Source organism: Phyllobates terribilis, unplaced genomic scaffold, assembly GCF_046119375.1.
Source record: "Phyllobates terribilis strain yellow unplaced genomic scaffold, ASM4611937v1 Scaffold_4__5_contigs__length_816908805, whole genome shotgun sequence".
NCBI classification, from domain to species: domain Eukaryota; kingdom Metazoa; phylum Chordata; class Amphibia; order Anura; family Dendrobatidae; genus Phyllobates; species Phyllobates terribilis.
In genome coordinates, this window is record NW_027362764.1 from 570,320,026 (window position 1) to 570,344,218 (window position 24,193).

At 39.1% G+C, this 24,193-nt stretch overlaps 1 protein-coding gene across 32 annotated transcripts in view; it reads left to right on the plus strand.

Annotated features, from left to right (window-relative positions):
• Nucleotides 1–24,193, plus strand: part of EPB41L3 (erythrocyte membrane protein band 4.1 like 3) — a 376,691-nt gene that overhangs the window by 234,307 nt on the left and 118,191 nt on the right. For 31 of the 32 annotated variants that reach the window (XM_073679070.1, XM_073679072.1, XM_073679075.1 and 28 more), the window contains exon 4: nucleotides 20,126–20,230. In XM_073679070.1, coding sequence (XP_073535171.1) covers nucleotides 20,126–20,230 — 105 coding nt within the window. Of the gene's footprint in view, nucleotides 1–12,866; nucleotides 12,964–20,125; nucleotides 20,231–24,193 lie in introns of those variants that run through there. The other variant, XM_073679081.1, reaches the window with a different exon arrangement.

Sequence of the window (24,193 nt, forward strand, 5' to 3'; positions counted from 1 at the left end):
GTTTGTCTTTTTTTCTTTAAATCCGCTGTTTTAATGCAGAGATATGGGTCTTTTTATTTAGTGCTAATTTTTTATGGGCGTTGCTCACAGGATTCTCATGTGGGCGTTGCTCACAGGATTTTTTTTTATGGGGCATGACTTTATATTACTGTGTATTATTATCCTGTGCCCCATTGGAAAAGACCATAAAAATCAGCTCTAAATTAAAAAAACCTTATCTCTAGAACCGGATGGTAGAAAACAAACAACTGAATATTCGAACAGTGAAAATAAAAGAAGAGAAAAACCTGGCCAAAGTTGACTTGGTAGCAGGTCGTCTTTAAAAGGAACCTGTCACCATGAAAATGCAGTCCAATGTGCAGGTACAGTGTCATAGAGCAGGAGGATCTAAGTAGATGGATGTATTGTTTTGTGAGAGAAGATTCTGCATAACCTGTGCTTAATCATTTAATGCTCTACTCTTTCTGGGATTTTCGATCCAATGGGCGGTCCTGTCAGTGACTGACAGCTTTCTTTATATACGTGTGCACACAGAGATAGCTGTCAGTCACTGATAGGACCGCCTACTGGACTGAAGATCCCAGAAAGAGCAAAAGTTTAAAAGATTAAAACATAGTTACATAGGTTGAAAAAAGACTTAGTTCTTTGTCCACCAAATATACATTTTTTGTCACTAAATTATCTATAACCCACAATGTTATGTGTACTGAGGAAATCATCCAGCCTTTTTTTAAAAGCTGTTATAGTGTCTGCCATTACTACCTCTTGTGCATAAGTTGTACTGAATCTTTTTGGGAACTACAAGGAGAATAGAATGTGACATGATAACAATACAGTAGCGACCGAAAGTTTTGCATTTTTCTTTAAAAAAGTGTGATTACTTCTGTCTGGTTGTTGTGACGCCATTTTCCTGGTGATGAACTGAAAGTGCATGAAGTTATCATCATGCAAGACCTCAATTTCAACCAAAATGCTTTTGAATATAGGTATGGTCATTTATTTAAAGAAAACGGACTGCCAAAAGTTTTGCATATACTATTTATAGAGAGTAATTCATTGTTTACAATGCCATAACTTAGTATTTTGTAGCATAACCTCTTGCTTTAATTACTGCACCACACCGACAGGGTATTGAGGCCACTAGGGTATTCAAGACATCTTGAGGGATCTTGCTCTATTCCATTTGTAAATCTGCAAACAATTCATTTTTATTGCTATGGGTACAGGCTCCAACTCATCGCCTTAACTCATCCCAAAGGTGCACTATTTGGTTTAAATCAGGTGATTGGCTTGGCCATTGCAACTGGCGAACATTTTTCTTTGCTACCCAATTTTTGACTGAATTGGATGTGTGTTTAGGATCATTGTCTTGCTGGAATTTCCATCCCCTGCCTACTTTGGTTTTACCATGTGGCAGCATTACATTCTCCTGTATATCCTTGTACATGGTGGCATTCATATTTCCATTAATTCTATGCAGAGGGACAATGGCAGATGCAGAAGAGCAGCCCCAAACCATGACATTGCCACCACCATGTTTCACTGAAGGTGTTTGGTACCTTACATCATTACGTTTTCCAATTGGGTGATATATATAGTGCTTGCCATCACTACCAAACAGATTGACCTTGGATTCATCCGACCACAACACCTTAGACCAATCTGTCTCTTTCCATTAGCTATGTTCAAATAATGAAGAATACCGAACAGCAATAGGAAAACTACTGTATCTATCGACTGTTACAAGACCAGACATCGCAGCAGCAGTAGGAATCCTGAGTAGAAAGGTATCAAAACCAAATAAAGCTGATTGGAATGCCGTGAAGAGAGTAATGCGTTATTTGAAAGGAACTAGCAATGTTGAGCTGAAATTACCCACAAGTGATAATTGCATTTTAACAGGATATGTTGATGCAGATTGGGCTGGAGATCCAACTGATAGAAGATATACCAGTGGACATATTTTTTTTCTCTCGGGTGGACCAATAAGTTGGACAAGGAAGAAACAGTCAATTGTGACACTGTCTTCAACAGAAGCAGAATATGTTGCCGCAGCACATGCGAGTCAAGAAGTACTGTGGTTAAGACAATTGTTGACAGAATTAGGACAACCACAGTTGGAACCAACAAAACTGAAAGAGGACAATCAAGGATGTCTTGTTCTTGCTCAGATGGAAAGAGTCAATCCAAGAACCAAGCATATTGATGTGAAATATCATTTCTTGAGAGATCATCAGGAACAAGGAGTCTTGAAGTTAGAGTATTGTCCTACTGAAGAAATGACAGCAGACATCTTCACGAAGGCATTGAATGCTGATAAACACCAGAGACTGATAAAAAAGTTGGGTTTGATTGAATAAGTCCTTACTGTTGAGAAAGGGTGTTGGCATATACAACAGATTAGGACTTATTATAAGTGAAAGGAGGACTTTATACTAACCAGACAGCAGATGGCGATAGTGTGTAAAGTTATATGCTTGCTGTAATGGTGGGAGAAAAGCTCTCAATTGTTGGTTGTTTTTACTTCCTGTTTTTTCTTTTCCTGAATGTGTTATGTCAGCAGCACACGGACTGTGTGACACTGAATTGTATCTCATGTTTAACCAGTATGAAGTAGATACTGTTTACTCAAGATATCTTGCTGATTGAAGCTCTCTTAAGTACAGTGGTGACTGTAAGAAGATGCACTCTGCAACAGGTTATGGGCCCAGGCCGGAACCCAGACACTAAAGCCCAGACACTACAGGCCCGCACTACAAGAGGATCCTGGTTTATAACCCCAGATAACGGAGCACACAGATTAGCTCTGTAAACAGAAGGAAATAAATCCAGATGCAGAGTGACAAAGGAATTCATGATCCTAGGAGCTGGATATAGATAGTTACAGAGAATTCAACACAGGCAGGACATACAGGAACTATCAGCAAGAAGAAAAAACAGGAGAATATCTTCAGCACAACTCTCTAAACAAGTAAGACTATATAAAGATGATGAGTAACACAGAACTGAAATTCACAGTAGCTAAACTGAATAGTAAAAATTATCAGTTATGGAAATTCAAAGTAGAGATGTTGTTATCTAAGGATGATTTATGGGAAGTAATTGTTACAGAAAGACCAGATCAAGATAATCAGACATGGGATAAGAAGAATAGACAAGCGAGAGCCACCATTAGCTTATTAGTGGATGATGCTCAATTAATACATATAAGAAATGAAGAAACAGCTAAAGGAATGTGGGAAGAATTAAGAAAACTGTATGAAAGACCTAGCTTGAATCACAAGTTATTTTTATTAAGAAAGCTTTACAGTATGAGATTGAGTGCAAATGATGACATGCAGAAGCACATATTCTCAATGATGGAAGTGATATCACAGCTAAGATCTATTGGTGAAGACATTAAAGATAGTCATGTAACAGCTATATTATTGTGCAGTTTACCAGATTCGTATACAGCCTTGATAAATGCCCTTGAGACGAGACCAGAAACTGACATTACATTAGATTTTGTAAAAACAAGACTAATCGATGAATATCAGAGAAGAAAAAAACAAAGAAATGATTCTTCTACTGAAAAGGACAGTGAAAATGCTCTTAAAGCTACAGAATTTAAAAAACCCTATAGTAAAAAGACAAGAGAATGCTTCAGATGTAAGAAAAAAGGTCATTTAAAGAAAGACTGTACCATATGGAAAGCAGAACAACAAAAATTACAACATAAAAAGCATACACAGAAAGTAAAAAACACAATTTCCAATTCATGTGAGAATAATTGGAATGGCGCATTTATAGTAACAGACAAGAAATCATCACTTGGTTGGTTTATTGATTCAGGAGCAACGAGTCATATGACAAGTGACAAGAATGTCTTTACTGATCTTGATTTAGATAAGAAAGAAGCCATTTATCTTGCAGATGGAAGCAAAATAACCGCAGAAGGTATCGGACAAGGTATGCTAAATTGTTCAAACAAGTTCGGACAAGATTCAGGATGTGTTGTATGTTCCAAAATTGGAAGGCGGATTATTATCTGTGAAACGTTTAACAGCAAAAGGACTTACAGTAAAATTCAAAGACAATGAGTGTGCAATTATTGCAGGAAACAAGGTGATCACCAAAGTCAAGGCAGATGAACAATTATATCATTTTGACACACTAAAGGAACAGATGAAGGTATGTACCCATGATCACAAAAACTGTATTCACATGTGGCATAGACGTCTAGGACATAGACACCCTGACAGTATAAGGGAACTACAGAGAAAAGAATTGACAAAAGATTTAAAGATATCAGATTGCTCAATTACCGTGAGATGTGAATGTTGTATAAAATCCAAAGCCACAAGGATATCTATTCCAAAAGAAGGTGAGATGAAAAGCGAAAGACCACTTGATTTGGTGCATACTGACGTATGTGGACCCATGAAAGTGACTACATCAGGAGGCAATAGATACATGTTGACTTTTATAGACTACTAAAGATACACAGTCACATAATTAAGAACAAAAGTGAAGTTTTTGATAAACTTGTAGACTATGTAGCAAGATCAAGTAACAAATTTCAAAGGAAGCCAATTGTCATCAGAAGTGATAATGGAGGTGAATTTACAGGTCACAGAATAGAAGAATACTTAAGACAAAATGGAATAGAACACCAGAAAACTGTTCCATACACACCTGAACAAAATGGAGTAGCAGAAAGGAAAAACAGAACTCTAACAGAAATGATAAGATGTATGCTGACGGATTCCAAACTACCAGAGAAATATTGGGGTGAGGCAGCAATGACAGCTACATATCTACAGAACCGACTTTTTTCCAGAAAGCTGACGAAAACTCCATATGAACTGTGGCAAGGTATGAAACCGAGTGTCAATCATTTAAAAGCTTTTGGATGTAAAGTTTTTATATTCATTCCAACAGAAAAACGTTCCAAACTTCAAAACAGATCCATGGAAGGAATATTCGTTGGATATAGTGCAAATTGCAAAGGATATAGAATCCTAGATCCCAAAACAGACAGAGTTACATTGACTAACAGTGTGACATTCATTGAAGATTTAAATGAAGACATTATGATTTCAGTTGAAAAAAAAATGAGAAAAACAATAGTGACATAACTGAAGAAATATCTGATGAGAAAGAAGTAGAAATTAATGAAGAACAAAATACTGAAAGTGAAGAATCACAACTACAAACAGACACTGAACCAAGACGTTCAATGAGAGAGAACAAAGGAAAACCACCAAAACGTCTCTCATACAAGACAAGCATAAGAAAAATCTATGAGGATACCTCTTGGGAAGACATATCTAAACTTCCTGAAGAAGAAGCTAATAAATGGATAGAAGCAACAGAAAAAGAAATTCAATCCATGCATGATTCAAATACATGGACACTAACAGATTTGCCAGAAGGAAGAAAAGCCATAGGATGTAAATGGATTTTTAAAGTAAAATACCAAACAGATGGCACAGCTGAAAGATACCGAGCAAGACTCGTAGCTAAAGGGTATTCTCAAAAATATGGAGAAGACTATGATGAGACATTTGCTCCAGTTGTCAAACACACTACAATAAGAACTTTACTTACAGTTGCAGCAATGAAACAGATGGAACTGAGACATCTGGATGTAAAGACAGCTTTTCTGAATGGAGATTTAACAGAAGACATTTACATGGAACAACCTCCAGGATTCAAAGATGAAAGAAATCCAAACAAAGTTTGCAAACTACAGAAAATCATATATGGTTTAAAGCAAGCAGCTAAAGCGTGGAATGACAAAATCACGGAAGTACTTACAAATGAAAAATTTCAAAGAAGCAAAGCTGATCCATGCTTGTACACAAAAAGGCTGATTAATAGATGGATTTATGTACTCATATATGTAGACGACATTTTGATTTGTTTTAAACAAGAAAGGGATAAAGAAAACATTCTAAAAATCCTGAAGCAGAATTTTTAAATCAAAGACTTTGGGAAATGTGAAACAGTACCTAGGAATACAGGTAGAAAGAGAAGAAGACGGAAGTTTCCTACTGAATCAAAATCACATGATTCAAGACATAACAGAAAAATTTGGATTAAAGGATGCAAAAACAGTAAAGTCTCCAATGGAAACTAATTATCTCAAAGAGATGAACAGTGAAAAAAATATTCTACCAAATAATGAAGAATACAGAACAGCAATAGGAAAACTACTGTATCTAGCGACTGTTACAAGACCAGACATCGCAGCAGAAGTAGGAATCCTGAGTAGAAAGGTATCAAAACCAAATAAAGCTGATTGGAATGCCGTGAAGAGAGTAATGCGTTATTTGAAAGGAACTAGCAATGTTAAGCTGAAACTACCCACAAGTGATAATTGCATTTTAACAGGATATGTTGATGCAGATTGGGCTGGAGATCCAACTGACAGAAGATATACCAGTGGACATATTTTTTTTCTCTCGGGTGGACCAATAAGTTGGACAAGGAAGAAACAGTCAATTGTGACACTGTCTTCAACAGAAGCAGAATATGTTGCCGCAGCACATGCGAGTCAAGAAGTACTGTGGTTAAGACAATTGTTGACAGAATTAGGACAACCACAGTTGGAACCAACAAAACTGAAAGAGGACAATCAAGGATGTCTTGTTCTTGCTCAGATGGAAAGAGTCAATCCAAGAACCAAGCATATTGATGTGAAATATCATTTCTTGAGAGATCATCAGGAACAAGGAGTCTTGAAGTTAGAGTATTGTCCTACTGAAGAAATGACAGCAGACATCTTCACGAAGGCATTGAATGCTGATAAACACCAGAGACTAATAAAAAAGTTGGGTTTGATTGAATAAGTCCTTACTGTTGAGAAAGGGTGTTGGCATATACAACAGATTAGGACTTATTATAAGTGAAAGGAGGACTTTATACTAACCAGACAGCAGATGGCGATAGTGTGTAAAGTTATATGCTTGCTGTAATGGTGGGAGAAAAGCTCTCAATTGTTCGTTGTTTTTACTTCCTGTTTTTTCTTTTCCTGAATGTGTTATGTTAGCAGCACACGGACTGTGTGACACTGAATTGTATCTCATGTTTAACCAGTATGAAGTAGATACTGTTTACTCAAGATATCTTGCTGATTGAAGCTCTCGTAAGTACAATGGTGACTGTAAGAAGATGCACTCTGCGACATAATATACGTGACACTTGACTCTGAGAACAGTTGAATTCCATATCTACCTTTTTTTGGCTGTTGCCTGACTTCAGTCTCAGAATAATATTCTTTCTGACATCTGGTGATAAATTTGGCTTTGTCTTTGCCATGTTTTAACCTAAAACCACACAAAAAAATTTTTAGGCAAAATTCGGCTACCCATGACAAAATATGCAAAGCATTTGGCCCAGCAAATGTTGAAAACTAACACATAAAGGGATGAAACAATGTCAAACACAATTTTCTTCCTTATTGCTGACAACCATTTGCTTCCAGTTTACTAAAATCACCAGGAATATGTCATCACAACAACCAGACAGAAGTAAGCACACTTAAAAAAAAAATGCTAAACTTTTGGTCGCTACTGTGCATCTGTTACTTTATTGCATACACATGGCCGTAGAATGTAGCAAAAAGTTGATAATAGCTGTTTTAGATGATGTGCCCACGATCCGTAATAGCAGAATTTTGGAAACAGCTCACCTGCGCTGTGTCCAAAACGCTGCATTGTACAGTAGAAGCACAGTGGATGGGATTTATAGAAATCCCATGCCCACTGTGCTTCTATTTGACACCGCGTAAACTCACTCGCGGTGTGGGTTTACGAGCCGCAGCATGTCAATTTCTGTTGCTGAAACACTAGTCTCCATAACAGGAATTTCCACAATAGAATGTATTGGATGCGGTAACTTCGCATGTGTTCAATGAATTTACCTGCGGGATCGGACGCAGCGAAAATACGCTACTTCCAAATCGCTGCTATAGCCTGATCGTGGGCATTTAGCCTTATGGCTAGTGAGACTTTCTCAAGGCCATGACATCTGATGTCATGCTAACTCTTTAAACAGTGCAACTTTACTTAAATATCCTTGACACAAACCTAATACTACTAGTAATAAAGTCTACAGAGATCCTAGATACATTCATATTACACATAATATCAGATAATGAAGCACAATTAAACACTTATCTTTTAAGAATCCTTGCAATCACTGAGACCTAAGCCTATATTTTTTGTGAGTTTTTGATGTTGCAGATTTTCTGCACCATTTCTGCCCCCGTTAAGTAAAATGGGTTACTTGCATTTTTTCAATATTATGCAGCGTAAAAATCTCACCAAAAGTTCATCGTGGGAACGTAGCATAATAGTCAGAAGTGCTGAATAGGAAATCTATTATATAAATTTGCAGGGGAAAAAATTCTTTGGCTACGTCCCCACAATGAGCTTTTGGTGAGTTTTTGATGTTACAGAATTTCTGAACCTATTATTTAAATTAGATTACTTGCGTTTTTTCATTTTATCGTGTTTTATCACGTTTTTGACTCTGCGTTTTTTGGCTGTTTGGTGTGTCATGCTTTAAATAGAGCTGCTTTGTTTTTGTTACTTCCTGGGTTTTTGCTTTGACAAAACTTTATGGACATACTTAGGTGCAGATTACATGCGTGTTTGATGCTTTTCCTCCGCGGAAACACACTAAAAACATATGAGGCTATGTGCCCACGATGCAGAAATGCTCCGGATTTTTCCTGAGCGTTTCTGCATCTCCCCTGGCAGAAAAAATGCATGTGGATTTTGCATGCGGATTGTACATGCGGATTATACAGTGGTGGCCCAAAGTATTGGCACCCCTGCCATTCTGTCAGATAATACTCAGTTTCTTCCTGAAAATGATTGCAATCACAAATTCTTTGGTATTATTATCTTCATTTAATTTGCTTGCAAGGAAAAAACACAAAAGAGAATGAAGCAAAAATCAAATCATTGATCATTTCACACAAAACTCCAAAAATGGGCCAGACAAAAGTATTGGCACCCTCAGCCTAATACTTGGTTACACAACCTTTAGCCAAAATAACTGCGAACAACCGCTTCCGGTAACCATCAATGAGTTTCTTACAATGCTCTGCTGGAATTGTAGACCATTCTTCTTTGGCAAACTGCTCCAGGTCCCTGATATTTGAAGGGTGCCTTCTCCAAACTGCCATTTTGAGATCTCTCCACAGGTGTTCTATGGGATTCAGGTCTTGACTCATTGCTGGCCTCCTTAGAAGTCTCCAGTGCTTACTCTCGAACCATTTTATAGTGCTTTTGGAAGTGTGTTTTGGGTCATTGTCCTGCTGGAAAACCCATGACCTCTGAGGGAGACCCAGCTTTCTCACACTGGGCCCTACATTATGCTGCAATATTTGTTGGTAGTCTTCAGACTTCATAATGCCATGCACACGGTCAAGCAGTCCAGTGCCAGAGGCAGCAAAGCAACCCCAAAACATCAGGAAACCTGTGTCATGTTTGACTGTAGGGACCGTGTTCTTTTCTTTGAATGCCTTTTTTTTTCCTGTACACTCTATGTTGATGCTTTTTCCCAAAAAGCTCTACTTTTGTCTCATCTGACCAGAGAACATTCTTCCAAAACGTTTTAGGCTTTCTCAGGTAAGTTTTGGCAAACTCCAGGCTGGCTTTTTTATGTCTCGGGGTAAGAAGTGGGGTCTTCCTGGGTATCCTACCATACAGTCCCTTTTCATTCAGACGCCGACGGATAGTACGGGTTGACACTGTTGTACCCTCGGACTGCAGGGCAGCTTGAACTTGTTTGGATGTTAGTCAAGGTTCTTTATCCACCATCCGCACAATCTTGCGTTGAAATCTCTCGTCAATTTTTCTTTTCCGTCCACATCTAGGGAGGTTAGCCACAGTGCCATGGGCTTTAAACTTCTTGATGACACTGCGCACGGAAGACACAGGAACATTCAGGTCTTTGGAGATGGACTTGTAGCCTTGAGATTGCTCATACTTCCTCACAATTTGGTTTCTCAAGTCCTCAGACAGTTCTTTGGTCTTCTTTCTTTTCTCCATGCTCAATGTGGTACACACAAGGACACAGGACAGAGGTTGAGTCAACTTTAATCCATGTTAACTGGCTGCAAGTGTGATTTAGTTATTGCCAACACCTGTTAGGTGCCACAGGTAAGTTACAGGTGCTGTTAATTACACGAATTAGAGAAGCATCACATGATTTTTCAAACAGTGCCAATACTTTTGTCCACCCCCTTTTTTAGGTTTGGTGTGGAATTGTATCCAATTTGGCTTTAGGACAATTCTTTTTGTGTTTTTTCATTGAAGACAAATTAAATGAAGATAATAATACCAAAGAATTTGTGATTGCAATCATTTTCAGGAAGAAACTGCGTATTATCTGACAGAATTGCAGGGGTGCCAATACTTTTGGCCACCACTGTACATGCGGATTGTACATGCATTTTTCCTGCCAGGAACATGCGGATGTGAAGCGTTCTTCACATGCATTTCCGCATGCGGGTTGACAAGCGCTTTCCAAGCGATTTTAGCACCACTTGAAAAGTGCTTGTCAACTTGGCCACACTATATAAATCCATGCAACCGGCATGGATTCATATAGTGTGACCCGAGAGAATGTAAAAAAATAAATCTATACTTACCTTCCGATGGCCCCCGGTGTCTTGCTTCGCTCGGTGCTGACTGCCGGCAGATCGCGGTACACTGCACTGAAGGACCTGCCAACGTCAGCGTCGCATGACCCGTCACATGACTATGACGTCAGCGCAGGTCCTTCAGTCCATCGCGATTTGCCGGCAAGGGAGGAAGAGCGCACCAGGGGCCGTCAGAAGGTAAGTATCATATTTATTTTTTATTTTCTTCTTTTTTTACAGTTTCTATGGTGCCCGGGTCCGGAGGAGAGTCTCCTCTCCTCTAGACCTGGGTACCCTCCGCACATTGGAACGCATGGAATGCGCATCTACATATACAGTGATGCGTAATCCATGCGTTCTAATGCAAGTCAATGGCGGCGAAAATGCAGCACTTCCGCAAAATAATTGGTAGTGCTGCGTTTTTTTCCACAATGATAATCCGCAGCGGAAATTTCCGCAGCGTGTGCTCAGCACATGCGGATTATCATTGGGGACCATGGCAGGCCTTCTACCATGCCTTTTTTAAGCGTTTCTGCAGCGTTTTTGCCGCTGCGGAAACACTTAAAAAAACGCATCGTGGGCACACAGCCTGAACGTTTTTTACCTGCAGAATTTCCACCCCAATTGTAAGTCTATGGGGATAATGCACATAAAACTCAGCGTACCTGCAAGAGAAATTGACATTAATGACGCTGCAAAAACACGCAGCGTCAAAACGCACCAAAAACTCATCGTGGGAATGTAACCTTGGAGATGAATTATAAAAGGATTCATTCACTCAAACAAGTGGGAACTGGTTGAATATACTGATGCTGAGAGTAAATTATTATCTGGACTATGATAGCCAGATGGAAGTCATGTGTTCATTATTAAAGGCTTTCACTAGGACTTACATATTGATATCCTACATGGAAGGACCGGTCATCCATATGAGAGTAGTGCAGGTTCGACACCCAGCACCCCCCATCTATCATCTGATATCTACACTGGCAGTAGTCGGATGTAAACCATTTACAGAGTGGAACATCTAAAGTTATATGTTCAGTAATCATCCTTTTGAAAGAAATCCAGTAAGAAAAAAAAGGATATTTTTTTAAATGAAAGGAAAACAGACGGCTAATTAACAAATCCATTTTTCATAGACTTCAGATCCAATTGCTATCCTTTTTTATTTTAACCTGGAAAAAAAAGTTGTGTCTGCACAACTTTTTTTTTCTTGTTAAGATAACCGATAGCTTCTAGATCAGTTTCAAACGGATGATTACTGGACATGTGAACTCAGCTATAGCTCCCTACTTTGTTTTGTGGTTGCTGCCAACTACAGAATGGGAATGAGATAAACTGCAGAACTCGGCAGCAGCAATCAAATCATGTACGGAGCTGTGCTGTTCACTCGGTACATTGCTTACATCCAGTTACTGCAGGTGAAGATACCACCTCATTCAATCAAAATGGCATTGAAGTTAGTCCTGGACAAGACCTTTAACAATTTTTTTCACGTGTTGAACTTGCATAGGCTTGTGCTATATGTGATTATATGTTACTATGTAGGAAAACCGATACCACCATTGTAAAATCAATTACTGTAATACAATAAAAGGATCACTGAGACTTGTAGAACATAGCCGGATAAATAAAGAAACCCACAGGATGTATGCTCTGGGAGTCTGTTCCACGTGTGTAAGTCCCCAAGAAGTGGAGACAAAACGGGTGATTGCTATACTTTAAATACATTTTTGAAATGATGCCATCATCCGGCGCTCATTTGTGCTGAAATTCATGTTTTACTCCTATGTAAATTAAGTTTGCTCATGCACATACACTGGTGAGTTCATTAGTGCACTTGCAGTCCTCGGCACCTCTTGGCTTCTCCCCACCAGTGCCGCTTCTCATTTCTTGATTGACAGTGGAGACAGAGGCTGTGCTGCAAGATGTCACCTCTGTTCTCAAATGTCAGTCAAGAAGCTCTGGTGGGAATAGATGGGTGGGGAGCAGTGAGGAGAGAAGGACTGTTAGCTCACTGATTCGCCCACCAGTGTACAGTACAGAGCAAAAGTTTGGACGCACCTTCTCATTTAAAGACTTTTCTGTATTTTCTTGACTATGAGAATTGTACATTCACACTGAAGGCATCAAAACTATGAATTAACACATGTGGAATTATATACTTAACCAAAAAGTGTGAAACAACTGAAAATATGTCTTATATTCTAGGTTCTTCAAAGTAGCCACCTTTTGCTTTGATGACGGCTTTGCACACTCTTGGCATTCTCTTGATGAGCTTCAAGAGGTAGACACCGGAAATGGTTTTCACCTCACAGGTATGCCCTGTCAGGTTTATTAAGTGGGATTTCTTGCCTAATAAATGGGGTTGGGACCATCAGTTGTGTTGTGCAGAAGTCTGGTGGATACACAGCTGATAGTCCTACTGAATAGACTGTTGGAATTTGTATTATGGCAAGAAAAAAGCTGCTAAGTAAAGAAAAACGAGTGGCCATCATTACTTTAAGAAATGAAGGCCAGTCAGTCCGAAAAATTTGTAAAACTTTGAAAGTGTCCCCAAGTGCAGTTGCAAAAACCATCAAGCGCTACAAAGAAACTGGCTCACATGAGGACCGCCCCAGGAATGGAAGACCAAGAGTCACCTCTGCTTCTGAGGATAAGTTTATCCGAGTCACCAGCCTCAGAAATCGCAGGTTAACAGCAGCTCAGATTAGAGACCAGGTCAATGCCACACAGAGTTCTAGCAGCAGACACATCTCTACAACAACTGTTAAGAGGAGACTTTGTGCAGCAGGCCTTCATGGTAAAATAGCTGCTAGGAAACCACTGCTAAGGACAGGCAACAAGCAGAAGAGACTTGTTTGGGCTAAAGAACACAAGGAATGGACATTAGACCAGTGGAAATCTGAGCATTGGTCTGATGAGTCCAAATTTGAGATTTTTGGTTCCAACCACCGTGTCTTTGTGAGACGCAGAAAAGGTGAACGGATGGACTCTACATGCTGGTTCCTACCATGAAGCATGGAGGAGGAGGTGTGATGGTGTGGGGGTGCCTTGCTGGTGACACTGTTGGGGATTTATTCAAAATTGAAGGCATACTGAACCAGCATGGCTACCACAGAATCTTGCAGCGGCATGCTATTCCATCCGGTTTGCGTTTAGTTGGACCATCATTTATTTTTCAACAGGACAGTGACCCTAAACACACCTCTAGGCTGTGTAAGGGCTATTTGACCAAGAAGGAGAGTGATGGGGTGCTACGCCAAATGACCTGGCCTCCACAGTCACCAGACCTGAACCCAATCGAGATGGTTTGGGATGAGCTGGACCGGAGAGTGAAGGCAAAAGGGCCAACAAGTGCTAAGCTTCTCTGGGAACTCCTTCAAGATTGTTGAAGACCATTTCCGGTGACTACCTCTTGAAGCTCATCAAGAGAATGCCAAGATTGTGCAAAGCAGTTATCAAAGCAAAAGGTGGCTACTTTGAAGAACCTAGAATATAAGACATATTTTCAGTTGCTTCACACTTTTTTGTTAAGTATATAATTCCACATGTGTTAATTCATAGTTTTGATGCCTTCAGTGTGAATGTACAATTATCATAGTCAAGAAAATACAGAAAAATCTTTAAATGAGAAGGTGTGTCCAAACTTTTGGTCTGTACTGTACTTGCAAGCCTAATTTCCATATGATTAAACCACAAATTTTGGTGCAACTGATCATCAGATGACGGCGGACTATGTATTCTTGGAAATGTGTTGCCATGTCTTATTCTGCAGTACTTCAGGTTTCCTTGAGAAAGCCTTGCTGACAGGTTCACTTTAAATTTGATGTGAAAAGGTTGATAATTCTATGTAGCTTTGTCTGTTAAGATGTACTAGTTTTAGAGGGTTTTTGTTTCCAAATAATACAATTTTTATACTCTGTCATACAGCAGATGGGGTCAAATGATTATATGGGTTCAAATGTATTAGGAGGCTAAAAAGCCATCATATATAACGTGTGACAGCACTCGTGATTTGTTCTGATAATTACTATAATTACAGCATTTATTCTGTGCTGATGGCCTTGTATGAAGGACAAAACCGTTCAATAACACTCGGAGTCTTGGGTTCTTTTTAATAGCCCTGATATCCCCACAGGAAGACTTTCAAGAGTCGTCACCGTTCCTTATGTAATTGTCAGCAGATATTCCCGATCTGTGTTACTAAATAAAGTTTAATGGCTTCTTGCTGTGATAAAAATAACTACGGAATTGGAAATCTGGAGAGCTGCACCATACTCCTTGCGTAGCAGTCACTCTTTTGTTAAGCAGACTTCCCAAGCTGAGCCATGAGGTAGTTAATAAACTTTAGTAAATGTGGACAGATGGAATTTCATGTGTGAGATTTCCTGCCAACAGGGTGATCCATTGCTGTTTACTGAGTAGTAAATTCACTAAACTCTTTCCATAACTTCCCCATGGTTCTGCGTGAATTATGTCCCGCCATATCTAGTGGTGAGAGTAGTAGACAGCAGTTGCAGGCTGAATCACCTGAACAGGTAAGTACTGGTCATATATATTCAATTACCAGAATCATGTTATTGTTTGTTCGGCTCTGAGAGGTGTGTGCAAAACACTTCGCTTACTCAAATGAAGGAAAATTGCCTACATTTTCTTTTTCAAGTAACTGCACATTTAACATTTCCATCAAGCACACAGAATTGTATTTTTTGTAAGGGGTGCCAAATCATATTGGATCCAAGATTATTTCTGTTTTATTGTCATATTTGTAAGTATATGTCAGATGACTAAGAGGATGTGCAATGCAAGTCAAGTTGAATACGATTTTTTTTTATTTTAATTATAACAAATTTGTTGGTTGAAATGCTTAGTTCTATATACATCAGTAAAGAAGTTAAATGATACCTTTAGTAAAGAAAAAATCAATCAAAGTGCTGTAAGATTCTTTTGTGTAATACCTGTGGAGCCGGTTAAATTTAGATTTTGGGCTGTGGACCTTTTCTTCTTCCCTTAGTGCAAATGCTGCAGTGACCACAGGCCAATTTTAACTAGCAGGTAGCCTCAACAGATGCACTAATTCCTAATATGCAAAGTCTATCTATCTTATCCATTTTATTTATTTATCTGTTAAATCAGAGGAAGTAAAGGATTGCAGTATTTCAGTTTTCCTATAAAATGGGGTGTATAGTTTGCATGAAATGAAAATAATAATCAGCACAGGGCACTCATTTTTTGATTCCAAAATGAAAATGTTAATTTAACCCCTTAACGACATATGACGTGCAGGGTGCGCCATATGCCAGCTCCCTGCTTTTTATGCCGGCTCGCAAGCTGAGCCCACATCTTTGCCAGCAGATGATGTCTGTATTAATCAGCCATCATCTGCCTGTATCAGCCGACGCTGGAGTGAAGAGCCGCCAATGGCTGTTAACCTGACAAATGCCACTGTCAATCAGTGACAGTGGCATTTACAACACACCAGCTATTCTACGCATCCATCAGTGCGCCCGTAACATGAGTGCCAATGGGTTGCCATGACAGCGAGGGGTCTGCTGAAGACCCCTGTGCTGGTCATGACAGTACCACTGTGAAAGCCAGCCCGTGGCTTGCGTTCATAGTACTCTAATTTTTTCTATATATATGCTCGGTGTAGTACAAGTGATCGTATGTAACTTAAAAACTCAATAAAAACATTGGCTCTAGGTAAAAAAAACAAGCCCTCATAGAGCTTCATATCTCAAAAATTGAAAACGTTATGAGTCTCAGAACATGGTGTCACAAGGTAATTTTTTATTTTTTTTTGCAAATTTCTGATTTTTTTTTTTTAGCAACCCAAGTAAAATAAAAGCTATACATGTTTGGCATCTCCATAATTGTACTGACTTGGAGAATCATATTGTTAGGTCATGTTTACCGTAAAAAGGAACGCTGTAAAAAAAAAAAAGAGCAATTGTAGTATTGCACTTTTTTTTGCACACTTGGAATTTTTTTACCGATTTCCAGTACATCACATGACAAAATTGACTGTGTCGTTCAAAAGCGCAACTCGTCCCATAAAAAACAAGCGCACTATGTGAAATCTCTACCTGCAGTCCAACTATTTTTTTTTTCAGAGTTTTTTTTTCTGGGAGTGTGCACTCTTACTCCTCCCTCCCTGATACTGCTAATCATAGCTTGTAAACTAGTCTATCATTATCAGATGCTCCTGAGCTGTGATTTGCAGCATCTGGGAGGGATTAAAGCAACAATATCTGTAAAGCAATGTGGAATATGATGGCATTATTTAAGTAAGCATAATGAATAATTATAAGTAAAGTGCATGCTCCCAAAAGTAGACTGCTTTGCAGTCCAACTGGGTGTTTCTTCAGAGTTTTGGGGGCATGCACTTTCACCCCTCCTTTCCAGATGCTGCCAATTACAACTAAGCAGAAACTGAGACTGATGGAATAGCTGCTTAGCTGTCATTGACAGCATCTGGGAGGGGTGAAAGTGCAAGCTCCCAGAGAAGACTCTGAAGAAAGTTGGACTGCAATTGAGTGACTTGACACAAAACTGAAAAAAACAGAATCAGGGGAGCGGAGAGATTTTTACGAGATACAGTTATATGAAAAAGTTTGGGCACCCCTATTAATCTTAAGCTTAATGTTTTATAAAAGTTGGTGTTTTTGCAACAGCTATTTCAGTTTGATATATGTAATAACTGTTGAACACAGTAATGTTTCTGCCTTGAAATGAGGTTTATTGTACTAACAGAAAATGTGCAATCTGCATTCAAACAAAATTTGACAGGTGCATAAGTATGGGCACCCTTATCATTTTCTTGTTTTAAATACTCCTACCTACTTATTACTGACTTACTAAAGCACTTTTTTTGGTTTTGTAACCTCATTGAGCTTTGAACTTCATAGCCAGGTGTATGCAATCATGAGAAAAGCTACTTAAAGTGGCCACTTGCAAGTTGTTCTCCTGTTTGAATTTCCTCTGAAGAGTGGCATCATGGGCTCCTCAAAACAACTGTCAAATGATCTGAAAACAAAGATTATTCAACATAGTTGTTCAGGGGAAGGATACAAAAAGCTGCCTCAGAGATTTAACCTGTCAGTTTCCACTGTGAGGAACATAGTAAGGAAATGGAAGAACACAGGGACAGTTCTTGTTAAGGCCAGAAGTGACAGGCCAAGAAAAACATCAGAAAGGCAGAGAAGAAGAATGGTGAGATCAGTCAAGGACAATCCTCAGACCACCTCCAGAGAGCTGCAGCATCAACTTGCTGCAGATGGTGTCACTGTGCATCGGTCAACTATACAACGCACTTTGCACAAGGAGAAGCTGTATGGGAGAGTGATGCGAAAGAAGCTGTTTCTGCAAGCACGCCACAAACAAGAGTCGGCTGAGGTATGCAAAAGCACATTTGGAGAAGCCAATTTCTTTTTGGAAGAAGGTCCTGTGGACTGATGAAACCAAGATTGAGTTGTTTGGTCATACAAAAAGGCGTTATGCATGGCGGCAAAAAAACACAGCATTCCAAGAAAAACACTTGCTACCCACAGTAAAATTTGGTGGAGGTTCCATCATGCTTTGGGGCTGTGTGGCCAATGCCGGCACCGGTAATCTTGTTAAAGTTGAGCGACTCATGGATTCCACTCAGTATCAGAAGATTCTTGACAATAATGTTCAAGAATCAGTGATAAAGTTGAAGTTACGCAGGGGATGGATCTTTCAGCAAGACAATGATCCAAAACACCGCTCCAAATCTACTCAGGCATTCATGCAGAGGAACAATTACAATGTTCTGGAATGGCCATCCCAGTCCCCAGACCTGAATATCATTGAACATCTGTGGGATCATTTGAAGAGGGCTGTCCATGCTCGGCGACCATCAAACTTAACTGAACTGGAATTGTTTTGTAAAGAGGAATGGTCAAAAATACCTTCATCCAGGATAAAGGAACTCATTAAAAGCTACAGGAAGCGACTAGAGGCTGTTATTTTTGCAAAAGGAGGATCTACTAAATATTAATGTCACTTTTCTGGTGAGGTACCCATACTTATGCACCTGTCAAATTTTGTTTGAATGCAGATTGCACATTTTCTGTTAGTACAATAAACCTCATTTCAAGGCAGAAACATTACTGTGTCCAACAGTTATTACATATATCAAACTGAAATAGCTGTTGCAAAAACACCAATTTTTATAAAACATTAAGCTTAAGATTAATAGGGGTGCCCAAACTTTTTCATATAACTGTACTTTTCTTTGAGCAAGTGACCGTTTTCGAGCAAGTGACAGTTCTTATTTAACACTTTTTTTTTATACAGCACATTGTATAAAAGAACATCCACTAAAACTGGATATGATTAGGAGTTAACCGCACGCTCCAGTAACCGTGGCCAGCTTCAACATAGTGCTTACAATCTAATAAAAACAGCTTGTAAGCACTGTATGGTCGGTCTCCTAGGTTTTTGAGCTGTAAATAAAAGTGTTAAAGGGAATGTGTCAGCTAGTTTTAGCTATGTAATCTGAGGACAGGATGAGGTAAGGTTTAAAACACTGAATTAAACGATGTGTCACATATCAGGCTGTGTGCTATTGTTTACTTAGACTGAAGGTTTTATCTCCTCATGATTTAACATTGCTGGGACTAGCTGCCCCCCGGGCATTCGTCCGACTCCACTCCCTTCTATGATAAGCTGCTCACTGTCTATAGACTGTGCATATACAGAGTCTGGTGTGGGCGGGGTTAGCTTCCTCAGCTCTGCTGCATTGCTAAATCTAAAAGCTCTCATTGTGTCAGAATGGCTGTACCCAGTAATCTAAGTGATACATCATTGGATTCAGGTTCACTGTCTCTACATCATGCTGCTTTCAGATGAGATAGCAAAAACCTGCTGATAGATTCCCTTTAATATCTCAACAATAGTAGAAAATCTTAATAAACAGAACGTTTCAAAAGCATTTGTTTTTTTTTCAAACTATAATCAACAATACCAATCTGTGAAGAATGGCATGAATAACCCTTTGAGTAAAATATCTAAGCGACATTTTTTTGCCAAGAGGTCACGCGTCCATTACTATAAACAGCTTCCAAACTCTTGCTTCTTCTGAACAAGTGGCGTAATTCTATGTAAGTTTTCAGTGCTTGAGGCTAACAAAACAGGGGTCATAGTACTTATTTATTAATCCCTCTGAAGGTAATTTAATGCAATAACTAATTATAATAGCATTCATCCATGATATTGCCAATCACAAACTATACAGGGAAAAAAAGACAAAATCAATTGACACTCAGTAATATCAAAGAAACCTTCTGTCTTAGTGAAATTGGGTATTATTTTATGCCTGACATTTTGAACAGTGTACTCGAGCTTACTTAGAATTTCTATGTGCTATTTTAGCATTACTGGGAATTACATGGTACTGAAATGTTTGAGTGTTTGTAATAATGTAACCATATTCTTTCTTTTCTTTTTTTGCAGAAACGGTCGAAAGGTCAACTTCTTTTCGATAAAGTATGTGAACATTTAAACCTACTGGAAAAAGACTATTTTGGCCTAGTGTATAGAGATTTGGAAAATCAAAAGGTATTTATTTTTTTTATCAGAGAGCTTCCAGATGAAATCTGTAAGATAAAAGTAAATTCCATTACTCTGTACTACCTGGTGATAACGATGCCCAGATATATGACTAATGTATTAGAATAAAACTAAACATGCATTTACAGTACAGACCAAAAGTTTGGACACACCTTCTCATTTAAAGATTTTTCTGTAGTTTCATGACTATGAAAGTTGTACATTCACACTGAAGGCATCAAAACTATGAATTAACACATGTGGAATTATATACTTAACAAAAAAGCGTGAAAAAACTGAAAATATGTCTTATAGGTTCTTCAAAGTAGCCACTTTTTGCTTTGATGACTGCTTTGCACACTCTTGGCATTCTCTTGATGAGCTTCAAGAGGTAGTCACCGGAAATGGTTTTCACTTCACAGGTGTGCCCTGTCAGGTTTAATAAGTCGGATTTCTTGCCTTATAAAAGGGGTTGGGACCATCAGTTGTGTTGTGCAGAAGTCTGGTGAATACACAGCTGATAGTCCTACTGAATAGACTGTTAGAATTTGTATTATGGCAAGAAAAAAGCAGCTAAGTAAAGAAAAACGAGTGGCCATCATTACTTTAAGAAATGAAGGTCAGTCAGTGCAAAAAATTTGTAAAACTTTGAAAGTGTCCCCAAGTGCAGTTGCAAAAACCATCGAGCGCTACAAAGAAACTGGCTCACATGAGGACGGCCCCAGGAAAGGAAGACCAAGAGTCACCTCTGCTTCTGAGGATAAGTTTGTCCGAGTCACCAGCCTCAGAAATCGCAGGTTAACAGCAGCTCAGATTAGAGACCAGGTCAATGCCACACAGAGTTCTAGCAGCAGACACATCTCTTCAACAACTGTTAAGAGGAGACTTTGTGCAGCAGGTCTTCATGGTAAAATAGCTGCTAGGAAACCACTGCTAAGGACAGGCAACAAGCAGAAGAGACTTGTTTGGGATAAATAACACAAGGAATGGACATTAGACCAGTGGAAATCTGTGCTTTAGTCTGATGAGTCCAAATTTGAGATCTTTGGTTCCAATCACCGTGTCTTTGTGCGACGCAGAAAAGGTGAACGGATGGACTCTACATTCCTGGTTCCCACCGTGAAGCATGGAGGAGGAGGTGTGATGGTGTGGGGGTGTTTTGCTGGTGATACTGTTAGGGATTTATTCAAAATTTAAGGCATACTGAACCAGCATGGCTACCACAGCATCTTACAGCGGTATTCTCTTCCATCCAGTTTGCGTTTAGTTGGACCATCATTTATTTTTCAACAGGACAATGACCCCAAGCACACCTCCAGGCTGTGTAAGGGCTGTTTGACCAAGAAGGAGATTGATTCCTCCACAGTCACCAGACCTGAACCCAATCAAGATGGTTTGGGGTGAGCTGGACCGCAGAGTGAAGGCAAAAGGGCCAACAAGTGCTAAGCATCTCTGGGAACTCCTTCAAGATTGTTGGAAGACCATTTCCGGTGTCTACCTCTTGAAGCTCATCAAGAGAATGCCAAGTGTGTGCAAAGCAGTCATCAAAGCAAAAGGTGGCTACTTTGAAGAACCTAGAATATAAGACATATTTTCAGTTGTTTCACACTTTTTTGTTAAGTATATAATTCCACATGTGTTAATTCATAGTTTTGATGCCTTCAGTGTAAATGTACAATTTTCATAGTCATGAAAATAAAGAAAAATCTTTAAATGAGAAGGTGTGTCCAAACTTTTGGTCTGTACTGTACATATACAGTATGTCCAAGCCGCACTTATCAGTCCAATCATTCATAAGATATGTCTCCTAGACAGTAAAGTACCAAAGTTCCCAGGCCATTTCTCATTATCATACATTGCATATAGTAATTATACTTCATTTTATGGATGTGGTGTAATTATTATGCATATAAATACTGTAACTATTATTAGAATTACCCTATAGGAATAATTATTAGCTCATATATTAGCTACCACCTCTACCACCTTAGTTTTCAGCCTTATTTTGCAACCTCAATCCATCTATTATGTCCTTTAAATCCTTTCACAATTCCTAATGAGAATGAGAAATGCAAGCAGATTAGACCCAAAACATATCACCATGGCAGTGATTACCAGAAGGACTCTACTTTTTTTTAAAGTTGATGTCACTTGAAAAAAAAGAAAAAAATTCTCTAGAAGTAGAGCCCATTGTTGTGTTCTTCTCAACAATGAGACGTTTGGTTTATGTTGTGATGTGTCTTCTTCCAAAACAGAAGTTTTAAAAGAAGAATATTAACAAGTTGACTTGCATTTCACATGATTTGTTAAAAATCTAATAGTCATTTTAAAGCATATTTTATTGTACACATCGGGGCTTCTATCAACATTTTTTTGGCCATTGGGACACTATATGGCATAAAATAAATATCCGAAGTTTAATGTAAAACTTAGTCTAAAATCTACTATAGGTTGTTTCAATGTTAAATTCTTCCTGTATAACCAATGTAGCTTGAAAACATTGTAATCCTATGATTCCATGGAAAACTAGTACTCAATGGAAAACTAGAAATTGGTTCCCAAGCGCCCTTCGGATAATGAACTGCTTTTGTCTTTTACTCTAGGAAGACGACCTGACCTCTCCATGCTAGACTGTAGGAGCTGGAGTTTTCCAGAGCTTGGTCCTAGGCTTTAAAGGGACTCAAGTTTGAACAGTCAATCTGTGCTGACAAAGTGCAGGCGCTCGGTGCATTATGGCGGGGCCAATCACTTATATACACCTTCACCCCCTGCTTGGTTTCCATCTCCTCCCTTCTCTGACTCCATAAAACCAGAACTGTTAATCAAAGAAGAGGTGGGTCAGAGATGGAGGGAAAACAAGCAAGTGGGAATGTGTATATAAATGATTGGCCTCACCGTGATGCACTGAGCAGTGGGACTTAGTTTGAACAGTAATTCTGTGCGGAAAGAGTTCCTCTAACTCCACGGTTTTGTAAATTTGTGGCACTTGGACCTTATGAGGTTATATGCTCTGTGCATGGCAGTCATCCCACATGAAAATGTAGAATATACTACATACACTGTCAGGTGGGCGACATTACACTGATTAATATGATACCTTGGTTGATGAAATCCGTGCTGTGGTTCTTGTGTAATCTTTACTTTCAGTTTGGAGATAATGATATGCTCGTGCTTCGGGGTGGTCTGTGGGGGGCGCTCTATCTGGTGCTCTGCTTACATATTCATCTGTATGCTCTTATGACAGCTCACTGATCATTCACTGACCTGCCTCCTATATTACATAATCCATCTAGTAGTGGGGGGCTAGGTAAAATAGGAGGCAGGTCAATGAAGGCACAGTGACCTGTCATAAGAGCAAACAGATGAATAAGTAAGCAGAGCACCAGATAGAGCGCCCCCCACAGGCCGCCCCGACAGACGAGCATATCATTATCTCCAAACTGAAAGTAAAGATTACACAAGAACCACAGCACGGGTTTCATCAACCAAGGTATCATATTAAACAGTGTAATGTTGCCCACCTGACAGTGTATCTAGATTACTGAGCACAATCCTGCTGACAGGTGTGCTTTAAATCTTTGCTTTGGAATAAAATATATTGAGTAAGGAGCTTAAAGTGTTTTAAAAGATACTGACATAATGCACTTGTAGTTGTATCAGAAAAGGTTTGTATAAGCTAGTATGGGTTTGATGTTGACGTGCTAGCAATCTGCAGGCTGGCCATGTACCTTTCATCTTCCGTAAGTGATTAGAAGAGAGCAAAGCCTAAGGCGAGCTGTTGTAGCTGGCAGGTGCATACATAATTGCCAAATAATTATAAGCTGGCCTTTGTTTCTGAAATCTCTGCAAGGCACTCCAGCATTCAAGCTGATATCAGGTATTCATTTAGATTCTGAGAACACCTTGTTACTAATTGCATTTCCATATGTATGAACCAATAAATTGGAATTATTTTTTTTACAAATTCATTTT